The sequence below is a fragment of the Carassius carassius genome, chromosome 34, assembly GCF_963082965.1.
Source record: "Carassius carassius chromosome 34, fCarCar2.1, whole genome shotgun sequence".
NCBI lineage: Eukaryota > Metazoa > Chordata > Actinopteri > Cypriniformes > Cyprinidae > Carassius > Carassius carassius.
In genome coordinates, this window is record NC_081788.1 from 14,320,325 (window position 1) to 14,345,997 (window position 25,673).

General features: G+C 36.8%; 3 protein-coding genes across 5 annotated transcripts in view; 2 read left to right on the top strand and 1 right to left on the bottom strand.

Moving 5' to 3' along the window:
• Positions 1-6,604, bottom strand: part of LOC132114446 (succinyl-CoA:3-ketoacid coenzyme A transferase 1, mitochondrial-like) — a 54,541-nt gene extending 47,937 nt beyond the window's left edge. Inside the window, exons 1-3 of the mRNA XM_059522569.1 lie at positions 6,412-6,604; positions 4,824-4,932; positions 4,553-4,643 (exon numbers count right to left, since the gene is read on the bottom strand). Of these exons, the coding sequence (XP_059378552.1) occupies positions 4,553-4,643; positions 4,824-4,932; positions 6,412-6,510 (299 nt within the window). The 5' untranslated portion in view covers positions 6,511-6,604. The remainder of the gene's footprint in view (positions 1-4,552; positions 4,644-4,823; positions 4,933-6,411) is intronic.
• A 783-nt stretch (positions 6,605-7,387) lies between these two features.
• On the top strand, positions 7,388-14,927 carry LOC132114447 (RAB7A-interacting MON1-CCZ1 complex subunit 1-like). Its single transcript, XM_059522570.1, has 6 exons — positions 7,388-7,632; positions 8,845-8,954; positions 11,037-11,183; positions 13,166-13,297; positions 13,383-13,497; positions 14,094-14,927. Exons 1-6 carry the CDS (start codon positions 7,542-7,544, stop codon positions 14,327-14,329), a joined length of 831 nt encoding a protein of 276 aa, XP_059378553.1. The 5' UTR covers positions 7,388-7,541; the 3' UTR covers positions 14,330-14,927.
• Positions 14,928-15,706: 779 nt separating this feature from the next.
• Positions 15,707-21,034, top strand: LOC132114448 (F-box only protein 4-like). Of its 3 annotated transcripts, none has more exons than XM_059522573.1 (8): positions 15,707-16,043; positions 16,990-17,222; positions 17,490-17,710; positions 17,815-17,890; positions 18,113-18,282; positions 18,464-18,645; positions 18,762-19,157; positions 19,189-21,034. In XM_059522573.1, exons 1-7 carry the CDS (start codon positions 15,903-15,905, stop codon positions 18,843-18,845), a joined length of 1,107 nt encoding a protein of 368 aa, XP_059378556.1. In that variant the 5' UTR covers positions 15,707-15,902; the 3' UTR covers positions 18,846-19,157; positions 19,189-21,034. The 3 variants fall into 3 exon arrangements, with proteins under 3 accessions (XP_059378556.1, XP_059378554.1, XP_059378555.1); XM_059522571.1 differs by having other exon boundaries at positions 15,709-16,043; positions 18,458-18,645; XM_059522572.1 differs by having other exon boundaries at positions 15,709-16,043; positions 18,458-18,645; positions 18,762-19,153.
• The last annotated feature ends 4,639 nt before the right edge of the window (positions 21,035-25,673 follow it).

A 25,673-nucleotide genomic window follows, 5' to 3' on the forward strand; every position in this document is an offset into this window, starting at 1 on the left:
TTTGGGGCAAATTGTTTAAATGAATGATTCACTCATAAAAGACAGGCTGTGCATAAATTTGCCCTCATACCTGAATATAGTGCACTATTTGAGGGGACACGGATTCATTCGATCCAATAATACACCACATTTATAACTCATTTTCATTTACTCTTTCAAGTAGACTATTACTGAGTAACAGTAATGCAACTGTCACATGCTTTGTTCCTGTGAAGCTGTTTCTTTAAATTAGTTCTAGGAATAATTCAATAATTCAGTCATAAAGACAGTTTCTCCACCTACTGGAGTATCAGTGTAACCTGCAGAAAAACTAACTGAAAAATCCAGTCCTCTTATATACACAGACTGACCGTTTGGAACATGCAATCACAGACAAGTGAGTGATTCAAACTTAAAAAAACATCTCGGCCAATTAAATTCAAGGCGCAGAACTAACTGTTGTATAATCATCCATAATAACACTGCTGCAGTGTTAACAGCTTACAATAACACCAGTCTGTAACCAGATAATAGACAGCGGCCAATAACTACTTCTAAAAAGTCAGCACACCATTTCTAAGTAACGAGTAACATGTTAAAAGTATCAGCAGGAGCTATTGATGGAAAGAAGTTGCACAGGAAACAACATTCTCTTGTGCAAGCAATGCATGCTAATACCAAACACTGCTGTGACGCTAGTTTCACATTACAGTCACACTGAGCAGTCTTTATGTGGTAGACCAAACGATTTTCACCACAGAGATTCAGAACTCGCAAAACAAGGCCTACAACGACAAACAATACAGTCAAGAACAGCAGGATTCAAACAGTCAGACAGGAAGGAAACAATCTTCAAGAGGGGTATCAGTCAAGAACTTTCTATTTAAAACAGGTCACAACCTCCCTCGAGGTTTTCCAAAAACTAACTCTGGAAGAAAGCCAGCTGTATTGAACTAAAAAGGGTTTTAATAGATGTGAGAAATTTATGTTATAAAGGAGATGACAATAATAAATTGTGTTTTTTTTAATAATGTTTTTAGAATGTATAGTCTTATTTAATCCGGACTAAGAGGATTAGAATGGACTTTATTGCTTTCTTCAACCATTTTCAGCAGTAACCCACACTGGCTTTGTTCTCTGGTAATGATAGAAAGAAAGAAAAAAAGAACCAACATAACTCGGCCACTTTTAGAAATTACATAACAATATAGTCATAGACAACCAACCTGGGAAAATGCCAGAACAGAGGCCTACACATAGTGTCAAGTGACATGTTCAGAGCAGCTGCAACATACATAGCAGCAATAAACCAAATGCCAATATCCAATAAGACAGTAAATAGACTACTATATGTTTGCCATGTCAAACAAAAAAAAAATCATTTCCTCTTCAAAGAAGGAATTTCGATCATTCATTTCCCTGTTTGCAAGTTTGCCTAGGCCTACTTAACAGATTCGACTGGTTTATCCTGTTTTAGAAAAAGGTGGTGTGATGCTTCATACTGGTAATCTCTTTAAATCTGTGGTCAGTTGTGCACACATTCTCATCATCCTTTAAGGGAGAAATTCTTGTGGTGTCATCTAGAAAACAACTGAGGTTATGAAGTTGTACTAAGTGACCTCAGATGTTTATCTAGAACGACTGAAGTTGATTTGGTTATTTTGCCATATCCCAAAAGGCTCCAAATGGATTTCAAATCTCACAGACTCGAAGAAGCAGCCTTTCTGATTATGGCCAGACTTTTACACAATAATGGACTACTGTACGTAAATCAACCAAAATGCCTACCCGTGTGTACTAAATAAAACCTGTTTACAAAATCACCACTAGGTGGCGCAAAGAGACGGATGGCAATTGCTCAATAAAGCTGGAATTGTGACATTTTCACTTGTAAATAAACAAAAATAATGAAATAAATCAGTGGAAATATTAGAATAATAGGCTAATAAAGAATTATAACATTTTATCTTGAATTATTCATAAATGTTTATTGTTCCAGCTGTTTGACCACTGTTACGGTGAAATAATACAGTGACAGCAGTGCAGCTTGAAGCGTGCTAACTTATTACTGTACAGTAATAACCAGCCAGTATTTAAGATTACTTATTAGATTACATATTTATATTACATTAGATCACAAAAGCGCTGTCCACTACACCATAAAAAAATAAAATATACAAAAGGTGGATTATTGTTGCTAAGAGGTTTATGAGTGTATAGGCCTAGCTCTAACACATACTTTGGCATTATTGTCACATTGTCACAAATTAAAGTTTTTAAACTTAATTTTAATAATTCACTTACACATTTCAGCAGGTCACGCATACTTAAGCATATTCATTATCAGTCCTTTTTTGACACATCTATTGCCGCAAAAAGCGCCCTGCTCATGACATGCCAAAAATCATAATCTCCATGAATTAAGAAATTGTTGATCACTTTATTAAACTGTTACTTTGTATTAATTAAAACATGTTTAAATAGTGTTATGTTTTAACTAACAATAATAATAAAAAATGAAAAAAAAAAATGTATAAATGGTTTAGAATATTCACAATTTAACTAAAATGATGACTTTTTTTTTTTTAACAACTGTTTATTGAAATTTTCTTCTGGGAACAGTAGTATAAAACAAAAAGCAACTGTGCAAATTTAAAACCCATCCCACCCCATGCTAGACTTAAAAATAAAAGGGAAAAAAATACACAAGAATAATAAAAATAAATTAAGTAATAATACACAAATAACAAAATAAAATAATTTTTTACAAAGATTTTAGAAAAGATGACAACTTTCACAGTGTCTGGTTTGTGTTCCCTGGGTAACCACTAGATGTCCTCCTTCCCCACGGTGTCTGTCACTTTCTGAACTACATTCCCCACGATCCTTGTTTCTTCATTGCACTCAGCTGTCCCTGGTCACTAATCATTGCACTCAGGGAAATGACAATGCTAATGAGGAATTGACTGTGTATATATACCCTGTCTGTTTTAGTATGTGTGACGGAGTCCTTCTGTCACAATCCCCACACAAGAACAGAGGACAAGTAGATCCAAAAGCAGTAGGTTTAATAAGGGAAAACCATACATCAATATCCAGTCCAGGCAGGGGTCAAAACCAAAGTATCCATCAAACATAAACAGGCAAGACAAACGGGCAAGAACAGACTCAGGAGTGGCGTGATAAATACAAGGACTCCGTAACACATACTAAGGCCCTGTTCACACGGACACGGGTATTTTTATAACCGTGACTTTTTTTTTTTTTTTTTTTTTTACGCGGTTCGGCCTTTCGTCCACACGAAAACGCAGTTTCAGGGCACCGAAACCGAACATTTTTGAAAACTACGGCCAGGGTGAGCATTTTCAGAAACGCCGGTTGCAGTGTTGTGTAGACAGTATAACCGGGGTTTTTGTCTTGCTACATCAGAGTGTGCATCGTTATCCGCTGTGTTTGACGTCAGATTGTGCGCTGCTGCCTGCTTCTGATTGGCCAAGGTGACTTTACAATTTGGGTTATATCGCCGCCTGCTGGTGTGACATGCTCTTGACAGTGCTTGATATCACGTTTTTGCGTTTTCATGTGGACGGGATTTTTTTTTTTTTTTTAAACGCAGGAGGAAAAAAAGTGACAGACACCGTGGGGAAGGAGGACATCTAGTGGTTACCCAGGGAACACAAACCAGACACTGTGACAACAACATTAAAAACTGAAAGCCATAAATTTACAGTTTTTCCTTTAGAGCCATGTATACGAGAAGTTGATAAAATGATGGATCTTAAACCAAGAGAATTAAATAATAAACCTGGGAAGCAAATTGGGTTTCCATGCCTTGCTCAAGAGCATCAGTCGTGGTATTGAGGATGAAAGAGAGCGCTGTTCATTCACTCTCCTCATGTACATTTCCTACCGCTACTGAGAGTCTGACTCTAACCATTGGGACCTGACCCCGTGTGTACCTGAGAAACAGAAACGCTGCAGTTCTTTTGGCAATACAAAGGTAAAAATATATTGCATAGTAAGAATGCTGTATTTCACATTTTACTTCAAATCGCACGGCAAATACCTGCAAACCTGTAATAAAACTGTCCAGAGGCTTCATACAATCAGTTTAAGTTTCAGCATTCTACTAAATATACACGAGTACTAAATTTGCTTCAGTGAATGTAAATTATTTTAACTCGTGTTTTTATTTTATTTTCCACCGACTGCAGCTGTCAAATGTAACCCATCAAGACCCAGCAAGACAAAGCTGACTGCTATTTGTGAAAATGCGCTTTGATGCGTTTGCTTGATAATTCGAGGTTAAAGCGCCACTAAGTGGTTGAAAGCTGCAAATGCATTTTGCAGACACAGAGGCAGCAGTACCCACGGTGGTAAAAAGCTCATTCTGGTTGAGCACCATCTGTATGCGTCACAATCATTTACTGTTAGTTTTAATACTCCAATATAAGCCGTTTCTGTTGTTTGCGTGTGTCAGGAAGTACAGGAGGCCAGTTTTAGGCCTACTAGTGGAGTAATAAAGACAGTCAAGTTGGTTTAAATTGTTGTTTACAAATAAAAAAAAGCTTACCCTGCATTATTGCTGACAGCAGTCAGGCTCTTAACTCCTGTCTTCAGCAAACTGTTAATCAGATTTTCTGGAATACCACACAGGCCAAAACCTGTGAATAAGAGGAAAGGATATCAGCTATTTATCAAGGGGATGTCAAAAATGCTGTTGTAATATAATATATACAATAATAATAACGTCATTTAAAAATTTGGTTTAAGTTTTTTTAAATAAATGAATATTTTTTCAGCATAAAAAAACATATATATTGATGATAAATTAGAACTCTTACCTCCCACAAGAATAGTCGCTCCATTAGGAATATCCTTGACTGCGTCAAGGGGGTCTGAATAAAATCGCCCTGACCGTTGTCTTGACGTGGAAAAGTAACACCCACACGTCTGCCAACAACAGACAGTTAGCAGAATGAATGAAGCAGGCTGAACATACAGAAACAGCACAGGCAACAACTTCAAAGCGTTAATGAAAGAGATTTACACACTTAAACACACAGTCAGTGAATCTGTACTACAATGGAAATCATTTAAGCTTCCTTTCAATCTCCCTTTCCATTGATTAAAATCAAGTGTTTGTGCAAATCCATATAAGTAGTGATTGAGGAATACAGCCTAGTCCAAGTGGAATAAAAACACTATGAAGATCAGTGGTTGACTTTTCCATTCACGAGTACTGTGCCTCTCACGATGTTAACCATTTACAATGGAATCCTAAATCATGCATAGAAAATAAACATCAAATAAGATTTTGTCAGTCAGCGACATGCACATGCTAAATAAACCCCGGGAGTCCAGCCAAGGCATCCATTTCATTTATACCCTTATATGTTGACAACAGTGCGTGTTTGACCTCACAAATGCTCCACCAAAGGACGAGGAGAGGAAACAGCTGAATACTTATCACTTGACCTCAATAAATAACTCATTTGCTTGGTTTTTGTATATATGGCAGCCTTATGCAGGATTACCAAATAATAGTAGACTAATAATAATAATAGTGTTATAGTAGTAATCCAAAGACCATAATATCTCCCTCAACTAAGAAACCACGTTTGATCATTACCACTGTTATTCCTTGAAAATCATTCAAAGGTTTCTGCTCTGACTGTATACAGAACAACCGCATGAGCCTCAGAGGCACATGACACTATCATGAGATGGTGTCATAACTATAGACTTCAAAACCCAGGCTTAGCAGTCTTGGTCTGGAAAATTCTTCTCCTTGTTCTGAGCACTAGTTATTATAGCAGTCTAGTTCACATGTTGTGTGATATAAAAAGGCAAAATTGGCGGGTGAAACAAAAGAGGAGGCGTGTGAGTAGGAGAGAGCAGAGTCAGGTTACTGTTAACCAAGGAATAGTGTTGGCAGTGCTGTCAAGTTAGTTGTCCTAATTTTAAAAACTAGCATTTTCATGGAAGTTATTGATCAAATCTGTGATTTATCCCTCATGACAGTAGTGCTTAGTGACAATGTGTTTCCAGGTTAACAATAAATCAAATACATGAAAACATAAATGATTGGTTGTTACTCAGAAAATCAAAAAGGTCAAACGTATGCCTATGGTCTTTAAATGGTTTGCTAAGAAAACACAATGCAGCACAAAATGACTAGTTTCACTAGACTCTCTCTGTCTGAGATAAATGCAATTACAAAAGCTTAAAATATAAGCGTTGCAACAATTATTTTAAACTAATGCACACACGTCATATATATGATAATATATAGCCTTCTAATAAGATATGCACGTCCATCTTCTCCATGCAATAGAAAGTGGGGTTCAAAAAGAGGCAAAAACAGAAGCACCGACCGTTCAACATCGTGCAAAATTTCGGATGCACCGTCTTTTGTTTGTAAACACTGACCTTGCCAACGGAGAATCGCGAGATGTTCGTCTTGATCGTCGCTGTCACGTTCCTGATGATCACATTTTCCACTCTAGATAGCGCTTTAAGAGTCGCCATGTCTGCAAATTACAGGCCTAATATTGTGTGTGGTGAAGGATGGTGACAGTATGCCCTCGTTGATCTCAGATAGGCGGGGACGAAGTAAGAAAAGGAGTGTCGGGGGCTCGATGTGCTTATTTGCATTTAACCATCTCACCACCATCTTGCGAGTTCCGATTCGTGAATCGGATCTTTTTTAATGTGTCGGATGTTCACCATACCAGTCAGAACGATTTGTTCACGAACCTGAATCTTTGGTGGTTCCAGATTGAACAAGGCAGATATTTAGTACATGTCACAGTGATCCATATATTATATTATATTATAAGAAATCACTAGATGGTATAGTGAGAGATAGTGCAGTCTTGATCCAGCTCATTAAAACATTTAGAACCTAAGCATTTTATTTTTATTATTTACACTAAAAAACTAGAATTTAAATTGTTTGACTATTAAAAAAAATAATTATATATGTGTGTGTCGTATTTGTGCTCCCTATCATATAAAGTGAGCCTACTTTAGCTTTTTTAAAATGTTTTTAAGTTTTTTTTTAAACAAATATTTTCTATATAACGTCAGGGAAAATTATTATTTACAAGTAAATTAATTAAGGAATAAATAAAATGCAAATACAACTAATAAAAATACATACATAAAACCCATAATAACAGTAATTATCTAAAGTAAATTACTTAAAAAGTAACAGAAATATATTTATGTGGCATCACTATAATGGCATAATTACGTCATAACCTTAAAATAATTGATGAATCCTTGAAGTGACTTTATAAAAAAAAAAACTGTTTGAAAGAATCGATTCGCGGAAATGAATCGGACTCTCATTCATCACTTATGCCAATATTTCAATCCACTGTTATCAAACACAGAGTATTATGGGTATAATTTGGATAAGGGTGGACAAAGTAAACTCTTACTTTGATGTAATAACAAAGCCTGAAGTTTATGAATGAAATTAAAGAACAAAACGTCTCTGTAATCCTCTGCACGTGAGTAATCGCGCGGTTGTCACGTGACTGTCGTTTGCAGTCATGGCCGACGACTACAGACGAAGCGTCGAGCTGGAGAGGAGGATTTTTGAGTTAGATAACAAGTGTGCCACTCTTCGGACAGAGAAACCAGGTAACCGGGAATCATGTCGTCAGTTGTTCAAAACTAGCCTCCCGTTATTTTAGAAAACGCATGTTCAGTGGCAGAATCAGCCCGGTGTTGTCATCGTTAGCTGGTTAGCTTAGCTGCTCTGCGTTAGCATTCCTGCGAATCACAACAAACAATTCCCTGCCCATCTATCACGACGTTTATACGACATATGTTCGACTAACTAGTTCATACGAACATCGTAGCACTTAAACTAAACCAAAAAATTATGTAAAAGGTAAAGCGCGTTTATTACGTTCTGTAACTTTCAAATTTTTGGCTAGCTAGTAAGATCCAGTTTGCACAAACTGAGTGAAGTCGCATGCGGTCATGCTATGATACAGAACGCGATGCACAAATAATAATTAAAAAAACGTACGTCGTTATAGTTATTCTGCAATGTGATATTACAACCTCTTATTAAACAACATGAGAGGTAACGTTAAATAGGAATTAAAGGCATGTCATACTCTTTTAGCAGAGTTATTCAATAAGTATTTTGCCTACTTTAGCTAGACAAAAGGGCACGTTAATTAAAACTAACAACAAATGCATTATCAGCTGATCACATTTATGTGTTGTTTATTTGCTTGTAGTCTTAATGATGCTGATTATTGCATTATATTTTGGGTCCTGTAAATCATACGTAGTATACATACATACCAATGCATTCTTGTTTTCAAATGCTTCAGTTGAATGATTCTCAGCAGCGAGAGTGTAATCGGAATAAAACAGGAGGACATACAGGATGGTTTTAAAACAAGCTCTTTTCCGACTTTTTTTTACAGTGCTAATTTCTTTGTCGTTGTGATATTGAATGTTGCAATTTGTTTTATACCAAAAGGCAGGGTTGCCAACTCTCACGCATCTGGAGTGACACCCACGCTTTTAGCATCAATCTCACGCTGAAGTCCAAGCATGAGTGTCACGCCAGATGCGTGAGAATTGGCAACCCTGCAAAAGGTGAGCTTTAGGTCATAGATTTACATCCATCAAAGTTGCTAAATAAGTGTAATATTTTCTTTTTATAGACATTTTTAAAAGCCTGATTCCAGAAAGTCACTTATGGCCATATTTTGCTGGAACAATAGCCTATATAACCTCAGCTGTTTTTCTTAAACCATCAACTGTAAACTCATGTTGTATATCCTCTGTTAGGTATTACATATTGACATTGTATTTTTATTTTTGTTCTAGATGATGACTACTTACAGAATGCATCTTCCATACTTGACAAGTTGAAAACCCATTATAGACATGGAGGAGAGAGCAGCAGCCTCCCTAAACTGCTGCAGGATTATACACAGGTACTTCACATAGCACGGGTCTCACCCTGCAACATTCCCTTAAGCATAGCATAACTATATATTCAAACAGGTTTCCTCAAATCTTGTCCTGGAGGGCCAATGCGCTGCAGAGTTTAGCGCCAACCCTGATCAAACTAACCTATCTGTGATTTTCTAATGATCCTGAAGACATTGATTAGCATGCTCAGGTGTGTTTGATTAGGGTTAGAGCTAAACTCTACAGGAAAGTAGATCTTGTGGGCCAGATTTGAGTATCCCTGTATTAACATGTTGAATGTGTGAACAATACAACATTTAACAGGGTCCCATACATCCTTAAAAGTGTTTTGAATTCAGTTTTGTCAAAATTCTGAAGTCTTAAATATAATTTCAGTATGTCTAAAATTTGAGGCGGTAAAGCAATATGGCCTAATGCAGTTAATAAACTTTGAAAAACCTTTGAATTAAATGAATGATAGCACTGCACAATCAAATTCAAAATATGGCACTGTTGCATGTTCTACAGGTCTCAGGATTTCAGAGCAATGCAAAATGAACACTACGCTTTTATGCCAAGTGATCTTTCATTATTATTGATTTTTAATATTGTTGTAGGTGGTTACGTTTTTAAATTAGCAATTGTAAGTATTAAAGAGCAGACACTTCAAATTAAGAGTCAGTGTTTTTTGTGCTTATTTATAATTAAAATATTGTTGGTATTTTGATTACACAATAAACTACATCTGGCATTTAATTTCACCCTCTTACAGAAAGGAAAGACTAAGAACATAATTTAACACATTCATTATGTAAATGTTATTATCGACACAATAATCTCTTTAGTGGCTTCTGTTTAAACATATTATATCAGCAAATTTCAATATTGATCGAAACCTAAATCATATGTTATTATATATTAGTACATATCAGCCGGTTTCAATACATGTGTATATTGAATAAAACATGTCATTTTAAATGTCGAAACGCGTTTCGGCATATCCCCATCAAAATGTGTGTTCTGCGCATGTTCTATTCGCAAGGAATCTTGGTCTTTTGAGTAGAGACGGCGCCTAAAAAACCGACCATAACCCGAATTTTAACAGCATGTAAACGTAGTCAATGTTTCCTTTCTCTTTGGAGTGTTATAAGCTTTTGGTGCATTAGGAAGATCTGTAAAGGTGCTGTAAAAGTCTCAAATCCAAAGAGATATTCTTTATAGAAGTTAAGACTCGTCCACAGCCCCATTAAAACGGCTCGTTCTAACACGCCCCCACATCTCAACGGGAAGATTTACATAACGGCGCCCAAATGTTCACGCAAAGAAAGAAGGTGTACCTTTTATTCTCGTAGTATTGTTGTTGGCGCCGTCACCATGACACATAGACTGTGAAAGCGAAACCTTCCAAAAGAGGACGATATCCGCTTCGCATTGCCTGGAGTTGATCCGTGCTGGTCGCTGAGAAAATACATCAACTTTGCACTGTGGAACGGCAGATCATCTTTCAACGTGAACGAGGCGGAGTCCAGCCTGGGGTCGTCACATGTGGTTGTCACAAGCCCAACGGACGCTCCTTCGTAGAATCCACCGACCGCGCTGTTCTTAAGTCAGCTCACTCAAGGCTGCGGTTTGTGACGCTGTTTCATTGAGAAAGTGAAACTACTTTGTTTGGCCTTCCAAAAGAATACAGGACTAGAAATCATGTTTATAATGGGTTTTATGTTAGGTCTTGTTGATCCGGCCGGACAGGGCATCACAGTATGTTAAGGGGCGTAACATTTCCATCACACGCTCGAGGTATTCGGCCAATCACAACGCACTGGATAGCTGGCCAATCAGAGCACACCTCGCTTTTCAGACAGATGAGCCTTGTAAAAACCAACATGTCTCAGAAAATGGGGAATAGAGGAGAAACAATAATTTACAGTATGTGGAAAGTTTTTTTTTTTAAGCTTAAACTACATAAACACATTTCATTACATCAAATCATGTTCTTTTTAGCAGCATCATATGACCCCTTTAAGTTTCAGTTTAAAAACACTGCAGATACCTTGTTTTAGATGTAGTGGCTCATATGGCCCATTGTTTTACCTGCTTTTTTACAGGTTGTCTTGGACATAACATTCTATGAGGAAAACAGGCTTGTAGATCAGGAGTTTCCCGAGGACACTTCCCCTTTTAAAATTCAGCAGTTACTACAGGACTTGACAGAGCCAGAGGTGTTGGCAGGGCGACTGATACCTTCACAAGAGGTGTTGTATTTCTGTATCTTTAGGAGATCTTTGCTTGGAACAATTAGTTTCATTATTTGCTGTTGATTCTAAATAAGGCATCCACTTCCACTGGATAATATTTTCAGTTACAGACCACCGGTGCAATTAGGAAATGTGTCAAAAAATTTATATATATATATATATATATATATATATATACAGTACAGACCAAAAGTTTGGACACACCTTCTCATTCAAAGAGTTTTCTATATTTTCATGACTATGAAAATTGTAGATTCACACTGAAGGCATCAAAACTATGAATTAACACATTAACACATATTCTAGGTTCTTCAAAGTAGCCTGCTTTGCACACTCTTGGCATTCTCTTGATGAGCTTCAAGAGGGAGTCACCTGAAATTTTCTTCCAACAGTCTTGAAGGAGTTCCCCGAGAGATGCTTAGCACTTGTTGGCCCTTTTGCCTTCAGTCTGCGGTCCAGCTCACCCCTAAACCATCTCGATTGGGTTCAGGTCCGGGTTCAGGTGACTGTGGAGGCCAGGTCATCTGGCGCAGCACCCCATCACTCTCCTTCTTGGTCAAATAGCCCTTACACAGCCTGGAGGTGTGTTTGGGGTTATTGTCCTGTTGAAAAATAAATGATGGTCCAACTAAACGCAAACCGGATGGAATAGCATGCCGCTGCAAGATCCTGTGGTAGCCATGCTGGTTCAGTATGCCTTCAATTTTGAATAAATCCCCAACAGTGTCACCAGCAAAGCACCCCCACACCATCACACCTCCTCCTCCATGCTTCACGGTGGGAACCAGGCATATAGAGTCCATCCATTCACCTTTTCTGCATCGCACAAAGACACGGTGGTTGGAACCAAAGATCTCAAATTTGGACTCATCAGACCAAAGCACAGATTTCCACTGGTCTAATGTCCATTCCTTGTGTTCTTTAGCTCAAACAAGTCTCTTCTGCTTGTTGCCTTTCTTTAGCAGTGGTTTCTTAGCAGATATTCTACCATGAAGGCCTGATTCACACAGTCTCCTCTTAACAGTTGTTCTAGAGATGTGTCTGCTGCTAGAACTCCGTGTGCCATTGACCTGGTCTCTAATCTGAGCTGCTGTTAACCTGCGATTTCTGAGGCTGGTGACTCGGATGAACTTATCCTCCGCAGCAGAGGTGACTCTTGGTTTTCCTTTCCTGGGGCGGTCCGCATGTGAGCCAGTTTCTTTGTAGCGCTTGATGGTTTTTGTGACTGCACTTGGGGACACTTTCAAAGTTTTCCCAATTTTTCGGACTGACTGACCTTCATAAAGTAATGATGGCCACTCATTTTCCTGTACTTAGCTGCTTTTTTTTTGCCAGAATACAAATTCTAACAGTCTGTTCAGTAGGACTATCAGCTGTGTATCCACCTGAATTCTGCACAACACAACTGATGGTCCCAACCCCATTTATAAGGGAAGAAATCACACTTATTAAACCTGACAGGGCACACCTGTGAAGTGAAAACCATTTCAGGTGACTCCCTCTTGAAGCTCATCAAGAGAATGCCAAGAGTGTGCAAAGCAGTAATCAAAGCAAAAGGTGGCTACTTTGAAGAACCTAGAATATGACATATTTTCAGTTGTTTCACACTTTTTTTATGTATATAATTCCATATATAATTCCACATGTGTTAATTCATAGTTTTGATGCCTTCAGTGTGACTCTACAATTTTTTTATAGTCATGAAAATAAAGAAAACTCTTTGAATGAGAAGGTGTGTCCAAACTTTTGGTCTGTACTGTATATATATATATATATATATATATACCATCGTATCATTTGTTGTTTGTTTGCAATTTGTTTTCAAATTTTTATGCAACTTTTAATGCATTATAACACATAGCATAAGTGTGTATATATAACCTGCAGGTCTATATTTTCTAGTTTAATTGGCATAGACTGAATAAGAATTGAATGCTCTGCTCTTAGTAACGGTAGTGTGATGATGTGGTTGTGTTCAGGTGCAGTCTGTGCTGGGGCTGGAGCTGCTGGAGTGCCTATACTGGAGGCGTGGGGCATTATTATATATGTACTGCCACACACTACACCAACGCAAGCAATGGATCAAGAAGAACAAAGCCACTTTCCTTAAGGTTCTTTCTCCAACCTCTCACTCCACAGTGCCAGTTTTAGTGGCCATGACTTGAGTAAGTGTTGCAATGCTCCATGTCTTCACAGTGTCTTCAAGAAGGTGTGCGTTACCTTATGAGAATGTTGCAAGTGAGGAACTCAGTCAAGCTAAACGATGGTGTGGTTTTTCATGACTCTGCAACCGCCAATTTTCTGGCAGAAGGTACATCTTTGCAAATGTACTTTCTGTTATTTTTGTAGAGTTTCTAAGCTGTGTTTGTAATTTGGGAGCTGAAAACTCTGGACTTGCAAGTCATTGTGCACACATTATGCTTCACACATTATGCATTATTACTTCAGATTGTCTTTGTGTGTGTGACATCAGACATTGTGTCTCTGCAGGAACAGATTTTAAAAGCACAAAAAGATTTACAACATTTATTATATCTCTAACCAGCACAGCCAGTGGGTTATCAGTATCTTCAAATATCTAAGTTCATTTACGAAGTAATTTTCCACTGGAAAGATGTGTAGCCTGCAAACTCCACCCCTGGTTGCTTCCATTAATCTGTAGCAACCAATAATATTGAGATTGCTAGTGTTTTTACAATGCACTGAATTTTACTGGTTATTGAGGTTAATGGGCAGGATGCAATGAGATGCTTAGTTTTATTTATTAATCTTAAAATCAAGCATAACATGTTATTTTTAAAGAATATGAATTTTACTAATCAAAATAAAATGTTTGGTGTGTGTGTGTTTATATTCTTTTTAAAACTGAAAAATTTATCTTTTTTTTTCCCGTTTTTCCCCCACTAGGTATCTTTTCTGATACTCACTTGCTTACAATGATGTACATTGGTGAGATGTGTTTCTGGGCAGTGAAATATGAGGACTGCAGCATGGACACCACAGAGCGCAAAGAGGACAGGCTTCATTTCCGAGATATTGGCACACAAATCCTTCATAAGTATGTGCTGGCATGCGAGGGGCCACTTCAGGGTCAGGGCTGGAACACAGAGAATGCCAAGGAGATCCTTAGTATCTTGCAGTAAACCTGGAGAGAGCTTTTAGGAGAGGGGATTCACAAAAATGTCGTTGTTCTGAAACTAGCAAAAAAAAAAAAAAGGCACTTATCTTCCGGTCCAGATTTGTTTTCTGGATGTGTGTTTTTGCCGAGAATGTGGAATAATACTTCTAATGTAAAATATAAACAAATAACTATTTGTTTAAGAAAAAAAAATTCCAACCAAGAAACATCGCAACTTTTTATTTATTTTAATTTTAATTATTTATTTTCAATTCATTACATTTATAAATGTCATTTATATATGTTAAAAGAAATGGTACAAAGGAGAGGAAAATGCAGGTATATGTTGCATATTTAAGTATTTGTGACCATTTTTAAGTATGGATCTTTTCATTTTAATAACATCTATGTATATGACACCTCTTCTGCTCACTTATTAAAAGTTGCATCTTTATCCCTTTCATTGACCAGATGTTTAGAGATGGGAATTTGGATATTTTGATAGTATACTTTTAAAAAGCTAAACTTTTTGGTCATATTCTTTTAAAAATGAAGTTAATTTTTTTTTTTTTTTTATGTCTTCGTTTAAATAAATTTTGGGTTAAGAAATGTTGAAAAGTGAACATGTGAGTGATATTTTGGTTTCACATATTTGAAAGGTTACATATTTAAAAGGTTGGAGTCAGGATGCTGGTTCAAAAATGTCTTTTATACTCTTACTGCTAACCTTTTCATGTGTAATAAAAATGAACATCCTTAAAAGATTCAAACTGAAACAATTAAAAACATTATAATTATGAATTATGTTGCATTCATTAGAATTATATATATATATATATATATATATATATATATATATAAATGAAACCATACCATCTTACATTTCTATCATTTTATGGGGTCAATGGCAATGCTACATAATGTTTGAGGCCTTTAACATAATTTTGTTGGTGTTAAGCCAAAAATAAATCATGTTTATCCAAAGTAAACTTTCACACAAAAAATAACAAATTGATGGCTGTGAATAACATAATACTATTGTTTTCTGCAAAGTTGTGACACGAAGTACAATCTATAGGTAACTGGGGCACTAGAAGAACAATATTTAAGTATGTTAACTGCTTCACAGTTTGTCCTTATGAAGGGCTAGTAGTGATACTTCACATAAATCAAGGAATAATATTCAATTTGTGTTTTAAATGGTACATAATACATTTGCTAATTTAAATATATAGTTTGCAGAATTATTAAATTGATAACGTGTACTTTCATTTTATTTGTACGTGTCACTCTTAGTCCTCCGTATGTCCTCCCAAAGCTGATCATGACAGACCTTGCTTTATTCTATTGTAGTTCGGCAGTGTCGATTTAACTACCGTTCCCACAGTGCAGTAGCCTACCGTGCGTGACGTTACATATACGCCTATGATGAAAACACGAGAGACGTGTAACTTTGACAGTTCCGGGAAAATCCACAGGAATACTTTACAACTGAAATCGTTATTAACAGATAAATGACATGTCATGTAAGACGTTTTTGCTCTATTAAAAAAGTTACATATAGAAATCTAAGAAATATATGACAAATAAGTGTCAGTATGCTGAGCAGATCTATAGTCGTGCAAAGTCTCATGAGTATCAGAGATAGGTTTTTTGATACAAGACGACAAAGAAATGAGAAAAGTGATGGTCAGGGATCAAGTAATGAAGTCACGGGCCCCTGTCTGGATAACCTGACGGTAAGGCACGACTCTTTATTCTCCATTTTTGTTTGTTTATTTTTATTTTATTTTTTTGGTACTCTTGATCAAATAATGAAACGAGAAACAGAAATGCGAAAAATCACAGCTGCTATTACTTCTAGTTCATATATCAAACAAATGCATTGAATTGTGGGATTCAGTATTGTAAACCTTTTTGTTTACCACTCATTTTACTGTGCACAGTATAAATACTATATGCTGCAATAATTGTAAGAGCAGTATGGTAGTATGCTCTGCCAAACATAGCCTGTGTACAAATACAATATACTACATATGTAGACCAAACTGCAGCTGTATAGGTGCTAATACCAGATCATGTCCCTAAATAATTATTGTGTTATTTACACTACTGCTTAAAATATTGGGATCAGTAAGCTTTTTAAGAAAGTAAAAACGTTACAGCAAGGATCCATTAAATTGATCAAAAGTGACATTTATTTATAATATTACATAAATATCTATTTCAAATAAATGCTGTCCTTTTGAACTTGCTATTCATCAAAGAATCCTGAAAAAAAAAACACACACACGCACATATATTACAACAAAAATATTAGAATGATTTCTGAAGCATCATGTTACACTGGAGACTGGAGTAATGGCTGCTGAAAATACAGCTTTGCCATCACAGGAATAAATTACGTTAAAATATACTAAAATAGACAGTTATTAAACAGTTATTTTAAACTGCAATAATATTTCACAATATTATGGTTTTTCTGTATTTTTTATATTAAAATTAATTTATATTAAAATTAATATATAAAATATAATAAAAAGCTTATAAACTTTATATTAAAAAGTTTATAAGCTTCTTTCAAAACATTAAAAATCTAATCAACCCCAAACTTTTGAACCGTAATAATTTTTAAAACATTTCTCCAAAACACATTCTTTTTGTCTGTCTTATCTAAACATACAGGTTGACATGCAGTTTCTCATCATGACCTTCCTGTCTCCGCAAGACCTCTGCAGATTGGGAGGCACCAGTACATACTGGCAGTCAATGGTTCGAGACCCTGTCCTGTGGAAGTACTTCCTGTTACGTGATATGCCACTCTGGCAGTCAGTTGACCATTTATCAGTGCCTCAGGTCAAGCTCACTGGCTCAGCTCTGCTGGATGACCCTGAGATGCAGCTTGATTATATGGCAGAGTAAGAGCTTAATGCTGCAGCACATGGCACTTCAGTATCAGAAATAATCAGCTCTAGGTGCACCCTGTTTATGTTGCATTGGCAGATTTCCTAAGACTACGAAAAAATTCTATAATAAAAATGGCATTTTATTATTATTTTTATTATACTTTTTTTAATTTTTATAATAATAAAGTGATTTATCTCTTGTATCTATGAAAGTTGTTAGCCTGTATTTAAAAACCCTTAATATTTACTATAATATTCTCTTTAACATGGCACCCACAGGTATCTACGTGTTTGTCCGGCCTGTCGAAACCAATGGCAATACCAACCCAGAGCCTTCGAATCTGTGACTTCCTTCTTCCAGTCTCTTGTACCGGTTTCAGAGCCACAGTTTGCCATGTTTGGCCCCGGGCTTGAGCAGTTAGAGATTTCCCTCATGAATACAATCATGTATTCTCCTCATGTACTGCCTTTAGCAGGACTACCTCATCGGCAGATTGATGGTGGTGTGCCATTATTGTTTATTCAAGTCAGTTATTAAACTGAATACATGGATGTGGTGCTATGGTTGCTTTTTCTGTACTTGACCATGTTGGGATTTTTTCAGGCATTGGATCTGGAATCAGTTTTAAGTACAAAGATCAGCACAGATTCAATATTGTAACTTTATATTCAACAAACAGGTGAGGAAGAGGATATAATATCGTTATTTAGAAGTGTTGTACACGTAATACTGTTTAAATGTTTGGCGTTGGACTTTTTGGTATATTAATGTTTTTGAAAGAAGTGTCTTATATGGAAGCCGTATACCACATACCTCATGTTCAATGGGATCTGATCTGTATATGTCACATAACACAGTTTGAATGAACTGTATGAATGAGAGTCTGTGTCTCTGGGTTTAGGACGGAGCGAGAGAGAGCGCGTCTGGAGCATGTCAATCTGCGCAATAAAATCTTTGTCTATGAAGAGGATAGTGAGTCTAACATACCCTTAAGCATCATCCCCATGTTTAATCAAGTTTGTCAAGCTGTGAATGGATTCATCTTTGTGGCTAATGCTGAGACAGAAAGAGGTATGGTTGTCCTTTTTGGATTTAATTGCTTATGCCTTTATGCCTGAAATCAGTTTTGTACACTAATATAAATTGTGCCTAAGTATGAATTTCTTTAGTTTGCTGTAACATTGTAAGCAGATCCACATAGTGATTTTGCAGTTTATACTGTCTGTCTCTCTTTTATATATTGGAGGAACAGACAGAGGGTGGGAGGAGGAATGTGCCCAGATCAGGGTTATGTTAGACCCTGCGGTGGGTGCTGTGTCCCGCCCGATCCTGGTGCTCTCCTGTGTGTCTAGAGAGACCACAGACAGACGCAGGATATCTTGTGTGACCATTGCCCATCAGCTTCAGCTCAGCTCCCTGCCCAACCCTTGGATGGTAAGACATCAAATAGCATCTGCAAACATAATCAAAGTATTTCTGACTGTACAGTGTAGAAGAAATTAATAGTGAAAATGCAGTAAGTCTTTAGTATTTGTTTTGACATACTATAGGTTCAGGACACGACTGCAGAAACACTGACAGGACTGCTGAATGGTATTGATTGGCTGCTGAGGCACTCTGGAGTCAAGCTATAGCCAATAAGACTGTAATGAAGCTACTGGATGTATCAAGTCACAAGTCACACTATTATAGGGGGTTGTGCTTTTGGTGGCGACCACAGTTATACCATTACATTTATTTGTTTTCACAATTGCAATTTTGGCTAAATGTTGTCCCTTAATTGACTTGTTAGATTTTTTGAAAAAAAGTGACATATTTTTACATTTGTGACCCTGGACCACAAATCCAGTCTAGGCTGGGGTATATTTTTAGCAATGGGTCAAAATGATAGACTTTTCATTTTTGCCAAAAATCATTAGGATATTAAGTAAAGATCATTAGGGTTAGTTAGGGTTAGGTTAGTTAGGGTTAGGTTAGGTTAGGGTTAGGGTTATATTAGGGTTATATTATATATTTTGGAAATTCCCTACCATAAATATATAGAAACTTAATTTTTAATCATTAATATGCATTGCTAAGAACTTCATTTGGACAACTTCAAAGGCAATTTTCTTGGTATTTGGATTTTTTTGTCATATCCTAACAAACCATACATCAATGGAAATCTTATTTATTCATCTTTCAGATGATGCATAAATCTCAATTTTGAAAAACTGACATTTAAGACTAGGGTCACACACACATACACACATATATTTAATCAGGGGAATAAAATGTATGTAGCTCTAAAGGTAATATTACACAAGCAAGAATGCTTTTTGCACTGAACATCAACATGTCTGAGATTTGACTGTAGCAGGTGATATTAAGAATCAGAATAACAAGTTATGATTGTAATACAGTGCAGTTTAATAAAGAAAAAGTTAATATTAAGGAACTTATATTTAAGACACAAATCCAAAGCAGAGCCATCCATCTCCAAACAAGGGTTTTTAAATGCATTGATTGAGTGAATTGAGTGATTTATTGATTCACTTCTTGTAGTCCCAGTGCTGTTTGACTAAATTTGCTGATATTTGCTCTTGGAACCTATCAAATTCAAGGACTGGAACTCTTGTATAAATATGGCTCACAGCATAACAGTTTCCTCTCTTTATGAAACTATCTTAGGTGAATAATGCATATAAAATATGTAACCTCAGAATAATGATAGTTCAATTAATTTAACCCTGTGCTGTGCTGAAAATCTTTTACCTAATTTGGTGTTCCCATATTTCAATATTTTAGTTTCGATATTTGGTAATAATATAGCATACCAAGAGATTTGTAGGAAATCCCTTGTAGCCTGGACATTTTTGGATGGAAACACCTCTGTGAGTAAAGTCAGTAAGATTTAGTCCAGAGTGTTAACATTAGCATTTTTGGGAAAAGGAAATCATATCTTGCTCACAATATTAATTGTCATATATTGTTCTTAATTATTCAGTATGGATCATTCTGTCTCATGAAGGGTGTTTTTCCTAATTTGTCCACAAAGAGGCAGCATTCTCAGCTTTATTAAGATGATATGTTCACAACAATAAGAACATTGACCTTGTATAATCTGCTGCTCAGTTTTATTCAGGGTGGAGGTCAACCAGTGGCCAGTGTTCAAGAAATATTTAGGTATTGCTTTGTCTGTCTTCTCTGTCGGAGACTCCCTGTGGCCCTGTTCTCTTCCTCTGTTTAATTAAAGTGAAAGCCAGCCTATGCTTTCGGCATTTTACAGAAGTAATATGCTAAACGGAGTAATTAAAACTAATGCTAAAGTTCAGCCTAACTGAAGGCCACACTGCCACTGAGCATGCTTAAACTCTCAAACCGAGTCACTTTAAATAGTGAAAAATGGGACTCAATAGGAGGATAATGGTTGTGCAATGAGACAAGAATCATTGTCTTTTTTCTCTTTCTGACATATTTTCAAGGTTGAGTGCTTGATAGATTAGACAGGTGGGGTTTTATATGACAAGTAACTCACTTCTGAGCACTAAGTACATGTACTAATAACACTAAAATCCATTCTGGTTGGAAGCAGATGTAATAAAAAAAATGTTTAGTCCATTTTGTATTTTACTAGAGGAAGAACAGAACTGTTTTTTCTTGCTATCTCTTTTCTTACTCATAAAATGATTATGTATAGCAATAATCATTGTCTTGGGAAAGAAAAGAGATGTTTTAAAATGAAAATGTAATTGCTGCAATTTGGATACATTAAGTCTAACCTGAATGATAGAGATGGCTGTCTGCTCTGTAATGTAATTTGACATAAAAGAGAAAGTGTTGACCTTTCTGATTAAAATTTTCTTTCACCTCCCCAGAAGCTCTTGCAAACAGTTTTCTTACATGTGTGTCTCTCTAATTCGCTCATGCCATGATTTCATGTGGCGAGACAGACCATGTATTGTGTGCACCCATAAAAAAGACAGGCCTGAAATCTTTTTTAAATAAATTGCTTGCTGATTTCCATGGATTGTTTTAAAATTGCATGCATCACAATTGCTTAATTGCCTAGTTGTAACTAAATTTATTTAGTTCTATTATATATATATATTTCAAATCTTGTTGGGTTTTTTGTTGTTGTTGTTGTTTTTTTAGTCCAATCAAGATATAACAAGTAGCAAAGTGGACATAATTGACAATCATTTTCATTTTTGCAATGGATGTAATTAGTTTTGGACTTATCATAAAGTGAAATCCTGACCTGGACCGTATACTGACTGTTGGCTGTGAAGACAAAGAAAACATCACATTTATGGGCTGAATTCAACATTGGTCGCTTTAATGTGATTCAGCTCTGCCAAACACCTCGGCTGCATAAGCACCTGTGGCATTGTCTCAGAAACAGAGCTACAGAGATAACGAGGTGGGTCATGAACAACGTGACTAACATATCAGTCCTTATGTTAGAATGTGAGTTGTTTACTCCATAATGACACAGAGGGTCAGAGTCTACAGAGTAGCATCTCTTCTGATAATGTATCATGTTTTTTCCACTGCTATACTCCAATAGCAATTTTTCTTTAAAAGCTTATAATGTTTTTGTTTTCTATCTTTGAAAATAATTAATTCTATTTTCTCTTCGGATGATAGCTGTGAAATCCACCAGCGTTGTTACGGTTACCATTCTCCTCAAACAAGATAACTGAATTAAGCAACAGCAGTTTTGATCATACGAGAGTATTTTTTTATCATAACTTTTCTACCTTTTACTTTTTTATTAATGACAAAGTGTAGATTGTTTTTGTTGGATTAATAGCAGTATTTCACACATGGCTCCATGATCCCTCTCTTCCTCTCATACACACCCATTATTCACCGCCGATTAGAATTAAATGTCTTTATTTGTATTCGTTGATGTTAACCTCCATTAAGATCACCCATGTGCAAGAAAATGAGGGAAACATTTCATTTGCATACTTTATTAATACAGTGACAAAGACTGCTTTATTTTACTCACCCAGTGAGACTGTCAGCAGGAGGGTAAAATCATCTCTTTTGAGTTCAACAGCCTGATAAACATCTACACTATAGTGCTTATTAAATCATCCCGATTTGGTGTTCAAATCTGATGTTAGTTAAGGTATCAAGTTGTCATCTCCAAAAAACACAGAGGCTGCATCTGAAATTTCTTACTTCCCTTCTGAATAATAGGCCAAAAACAGTAAGTGAAAAGAGTATGTCTGAATTCATAGTATTCATAAAACTCTGCCGGTGAGATATTGAATCTGATGGACACTTTGACTTAACTATCCAAGCGACGGGAGAGGATTTGTGAATGGTAGTGAAGCACAAAGTAATTACTTATTCAAAAGAAGTACATACTCAGTATGCGATTTCAGACACAGACAATGGTGGTGTTTCATTCCTGAATGAATCAGCGTTTTTGACCATTTCAGTTGAGTGAATAATTCAAGTGACTAGATTTGTGAATGACAAAGTGGTTAAATAATTTATGTACAGTAACTGTGTAACGTGGAAAGAGTCACACAAAAAACAAACAAAAAAAATTGTCTTTAAACGCTACTCCTTTGAGAAACAGATATAGATTTCAGTTCTGCTTTAACTGTTGATTGGCAGAATTGGCAAACAGTTCTTAGAACAGATTTAAAAAAAATAGAAATAAGAAAGTATTTGAGGCATTTTTTATGTACCTATAAAAAAGGTAATAGCTGATCTGCTAAATGTGGATGGAGGACACATTCTGTCTCTATTCCTGTCCAATAATCTGATGTTTCTCGTTTCCCTTTACACCTTACTGTCATTTCAATTACGTAACAACTTATAAAAATTATGTTATCTTAATGCCTCAGGGAACTTAAAACCAGTGCTGCGTCCATCCAGCTGACAGGCTGCACAACAGACTTCTAATCCAATTGAGACTTAGCTACTGACACTGAGGTAAATACACATTAGCTTGGTGTGACACCAACAAAGTGAATTACACTTTATTTGGAGCCAGAAAAGGCCACATTTTGTGTGAAAAATAAGGATCTTACAAGCATTTCTGTTTCATACCACTTTTCAAAGTCCATCCAAAGGCCATTTTCTTCCCAACTGTTTAATTTCCAACTTTTTAACCTAATGCGTGTAGCTGAACACTCTTTTCAAATCAGTAAGAAAAATCAGCTCCAAAACAATGATTAGCACAGTACTGGCAGTGTTGCAATATAAATGCTAAATGTATGTACATTCGTGGGTTGTGGCCTTGACCCTGACCCAAAATCGATTAACAATAACATAGATCAAGTCAAGTCAAGTCACTTTTATTTATATAATGCTTTAAACAAAATAAATTGCTTCAAAGCAACTGAACAACATTCATTAGGAAAACAGTGTCAAAAATGCAAAATGACAGTTAAAGGCAGTTCATCATTGAATTCAGTGATGTCATCATCTCAGTTCAGTTTAAATAGTGTCTGTGCATTCATTTGCAATCAAGTCAAGGATAACACTTTAAATTAAGTGACCCCAACTAAGCAAGCCAGAGGCGACAGCGGCAAGGAGCCAAAACTCCATCGGTGACTGAATAGAGAAAAAACCTTGGGAGAAACCAGGCCCAGTCGGGGGCCAGTTCTCCTCTGACCAGACGAAACCAGCAGTTCAATTCCAGGCTGCAGCAAAGTCAGATTGTGAAGAAGAATCATCTGTTTCCTGGGGTCATGTCCTGGTGGTCCTCTGAGACAAGGTCATTACAGGGGATCTGTCTCTGGGGCTCTAGTTGTCCTGGTCTCCGCTGTCTTTCAGGGATGTAGAGGTCCTTTCTAGGTGCTGATCCACCATCTGGTCTGGATACGTACTGAATCCAGGTGACTGCAGTGAGCCTCTGATCTGGATACAGACTGGATCAGGTGGCTACGGTGACCTCGGAATAAGAGAGAAACAGACTAATATTAGCGTAGATGCCATTCTTCTAATGATGTAGCAAGTACATCGGGTGTTATGGGAAGTGTTCCCGCCCACATGGAAAGAACCTATATGTGGATATATGCGCATATATGAAACCTATATGCAGTGTACATGCACATATATGATAATATATGCTGCATATATGCGCATATATGCTGCATATATGTGTATATATACTGCATATATGCTGCATATATGCCATATATATACTGCATATATATATCATGACAGACCTTCAAAGAATATTAAAGATAATTTTTTTTTTCTGTTCAGTTTTTTGTCTTATTTTTGTTCTTGTACTATTTGATTGTTCTTGTAAATACATAATGTACATTTCTATATTTTGGACTTTTATTTATGTTGCCTAGCAGGTTTTTTGTCTTATTTTTGTTCTTGTACTAGCCTATATTTTTTGTTTTGTACTATTTGATTGATCTTGAGTAAATAAATAATGTACATTTCTACATTTTGGACTTTTATTTATGTTGCCTAGGGTAAGACACAGAAAGAAATTTCTGAACGAATAGGCTGTTCCCAGAGTGCTGTATCAAGGCACCTCAGTGGGAAGTCTGTGGGAAGGAAAAAGTGTGGCAAAAAACGCTGCACAACGAGAAGAGGTGACCGGACCCTGAGGAAGATTGTGAAGAAGGACCGATTCCAGACCCTGGGGGACCTGCGGAAGCAGTGGACTGAGTCTGGAGTAGAAACATCCAGAGCCACCGTGCACAGGCGTGTGCAGGAAATGGGCTACAGAGAAGCAGCACTGGACTGTTGCTCAGTGGTCCAAAGTACTTTTTTCCGATGAAAGGAAATTTTGCATGTCATTCGGAAATCAAGGTGCCAGTGTCTGGAGGAAGACTAGGGAGAAGGAAATGCCAAAATGCCTGAAGTCCAGTGACAAGTACCCACAGTCAGTGATGGTCTGGGGTGCCATGTCAGCTGCCGGTATTGGTCCACTGTGTTTTATCAAGGGCAGGGTCAATGCAGCTAGTTATCAGAAGATTTTGGAGCACTTCATGCTTCCATCTGCTGAAAAGCTTTATGGAGATGAAGATTTCGTTTTTCAGTACGACCTGGCACCTGCTCACAGTGCCAAAACCACTGGTAAATGGTTTACTGACCATGTTATTACTGTGCTCAATTGGCCTGCCAACTCTCCTGACCTGAACCCCATAGAGAATCTGTGGGATATTGTGAAGAGAAAGTTGAGAGACGCAAGACCCAACACTCTGGATGAGCTTAAGGCCGCTATCGAAGCATCCTGGGCCTCCATAACACCTCAGCAGTGCCACAGGCTGATTGCCTCCATGCCACGCCGCATTGAAGCAGTCATTTCTGCAAAAGGATTCCCGACCAAGTATTGAGTGCATAACTGAACATAATTATTTGAAGGTTGACTTTCTTTGTATTAAAAACACTTTTCTTTTATTGGTCGGATGAAATATGCTAATTTTTTGAGACAGGCATTTTGGGTTTTCATGAGCTGTATGCCAAAATCATCAGTATTAAAACAATAA

What these genes read in the sequence shown, in the direction of transcription:
- LOC132114447 (XM_059522570.1), top strand. Translation starts at nt 7,542, where the DNA reads ATGGCCGACGACTACAGACGAAGCGTCGAGCTGGAGAGGAGGATTTTT. An exon ending in GACTGATACCTTCACAAGAG is followed by an intron (nt 11,184 to 13,165) that starts GTGTTGTATTTC and finishes GGTTGTGTTCAG; the next exon opens with GTGCAGTCTGTGCTGGGGCT. An exon ending in CGCCAATTTTCTGGCAGAAG is followed by an intron (nt 13,498 to 14,093) that starts GTACATCTTTGC and finishes TTCCCCCACTAG; the next exon opens with GTATCTTTTCTGATACTCAC.
- LOC132114448 (XM_059522571.1), top strand. Translation starts at nt 15,903, where the DNA reads ATGCTGAGCAGATCTATAGTCGTGCAAAGTCTCATGAGTATCAGAGAT. An exon ending in ACCTCATCGGCAGATTGATG is followed by an intron (nt 17,711 to 17,814) that starts GTGGTGTGCCAT and finishes GGATTTTTTCAG; the next exon opens with GCATTGGATCTGGAATCAGT. An exon ending in TAATGCTGAGACAGAAAGAG is followed by an intron (nt 18,283 to 18,457) that starts GTATGGTTGTCC and finishes TATATATTGGAG; the next exon opens with GAACAGACAGAGGGTGGGAG.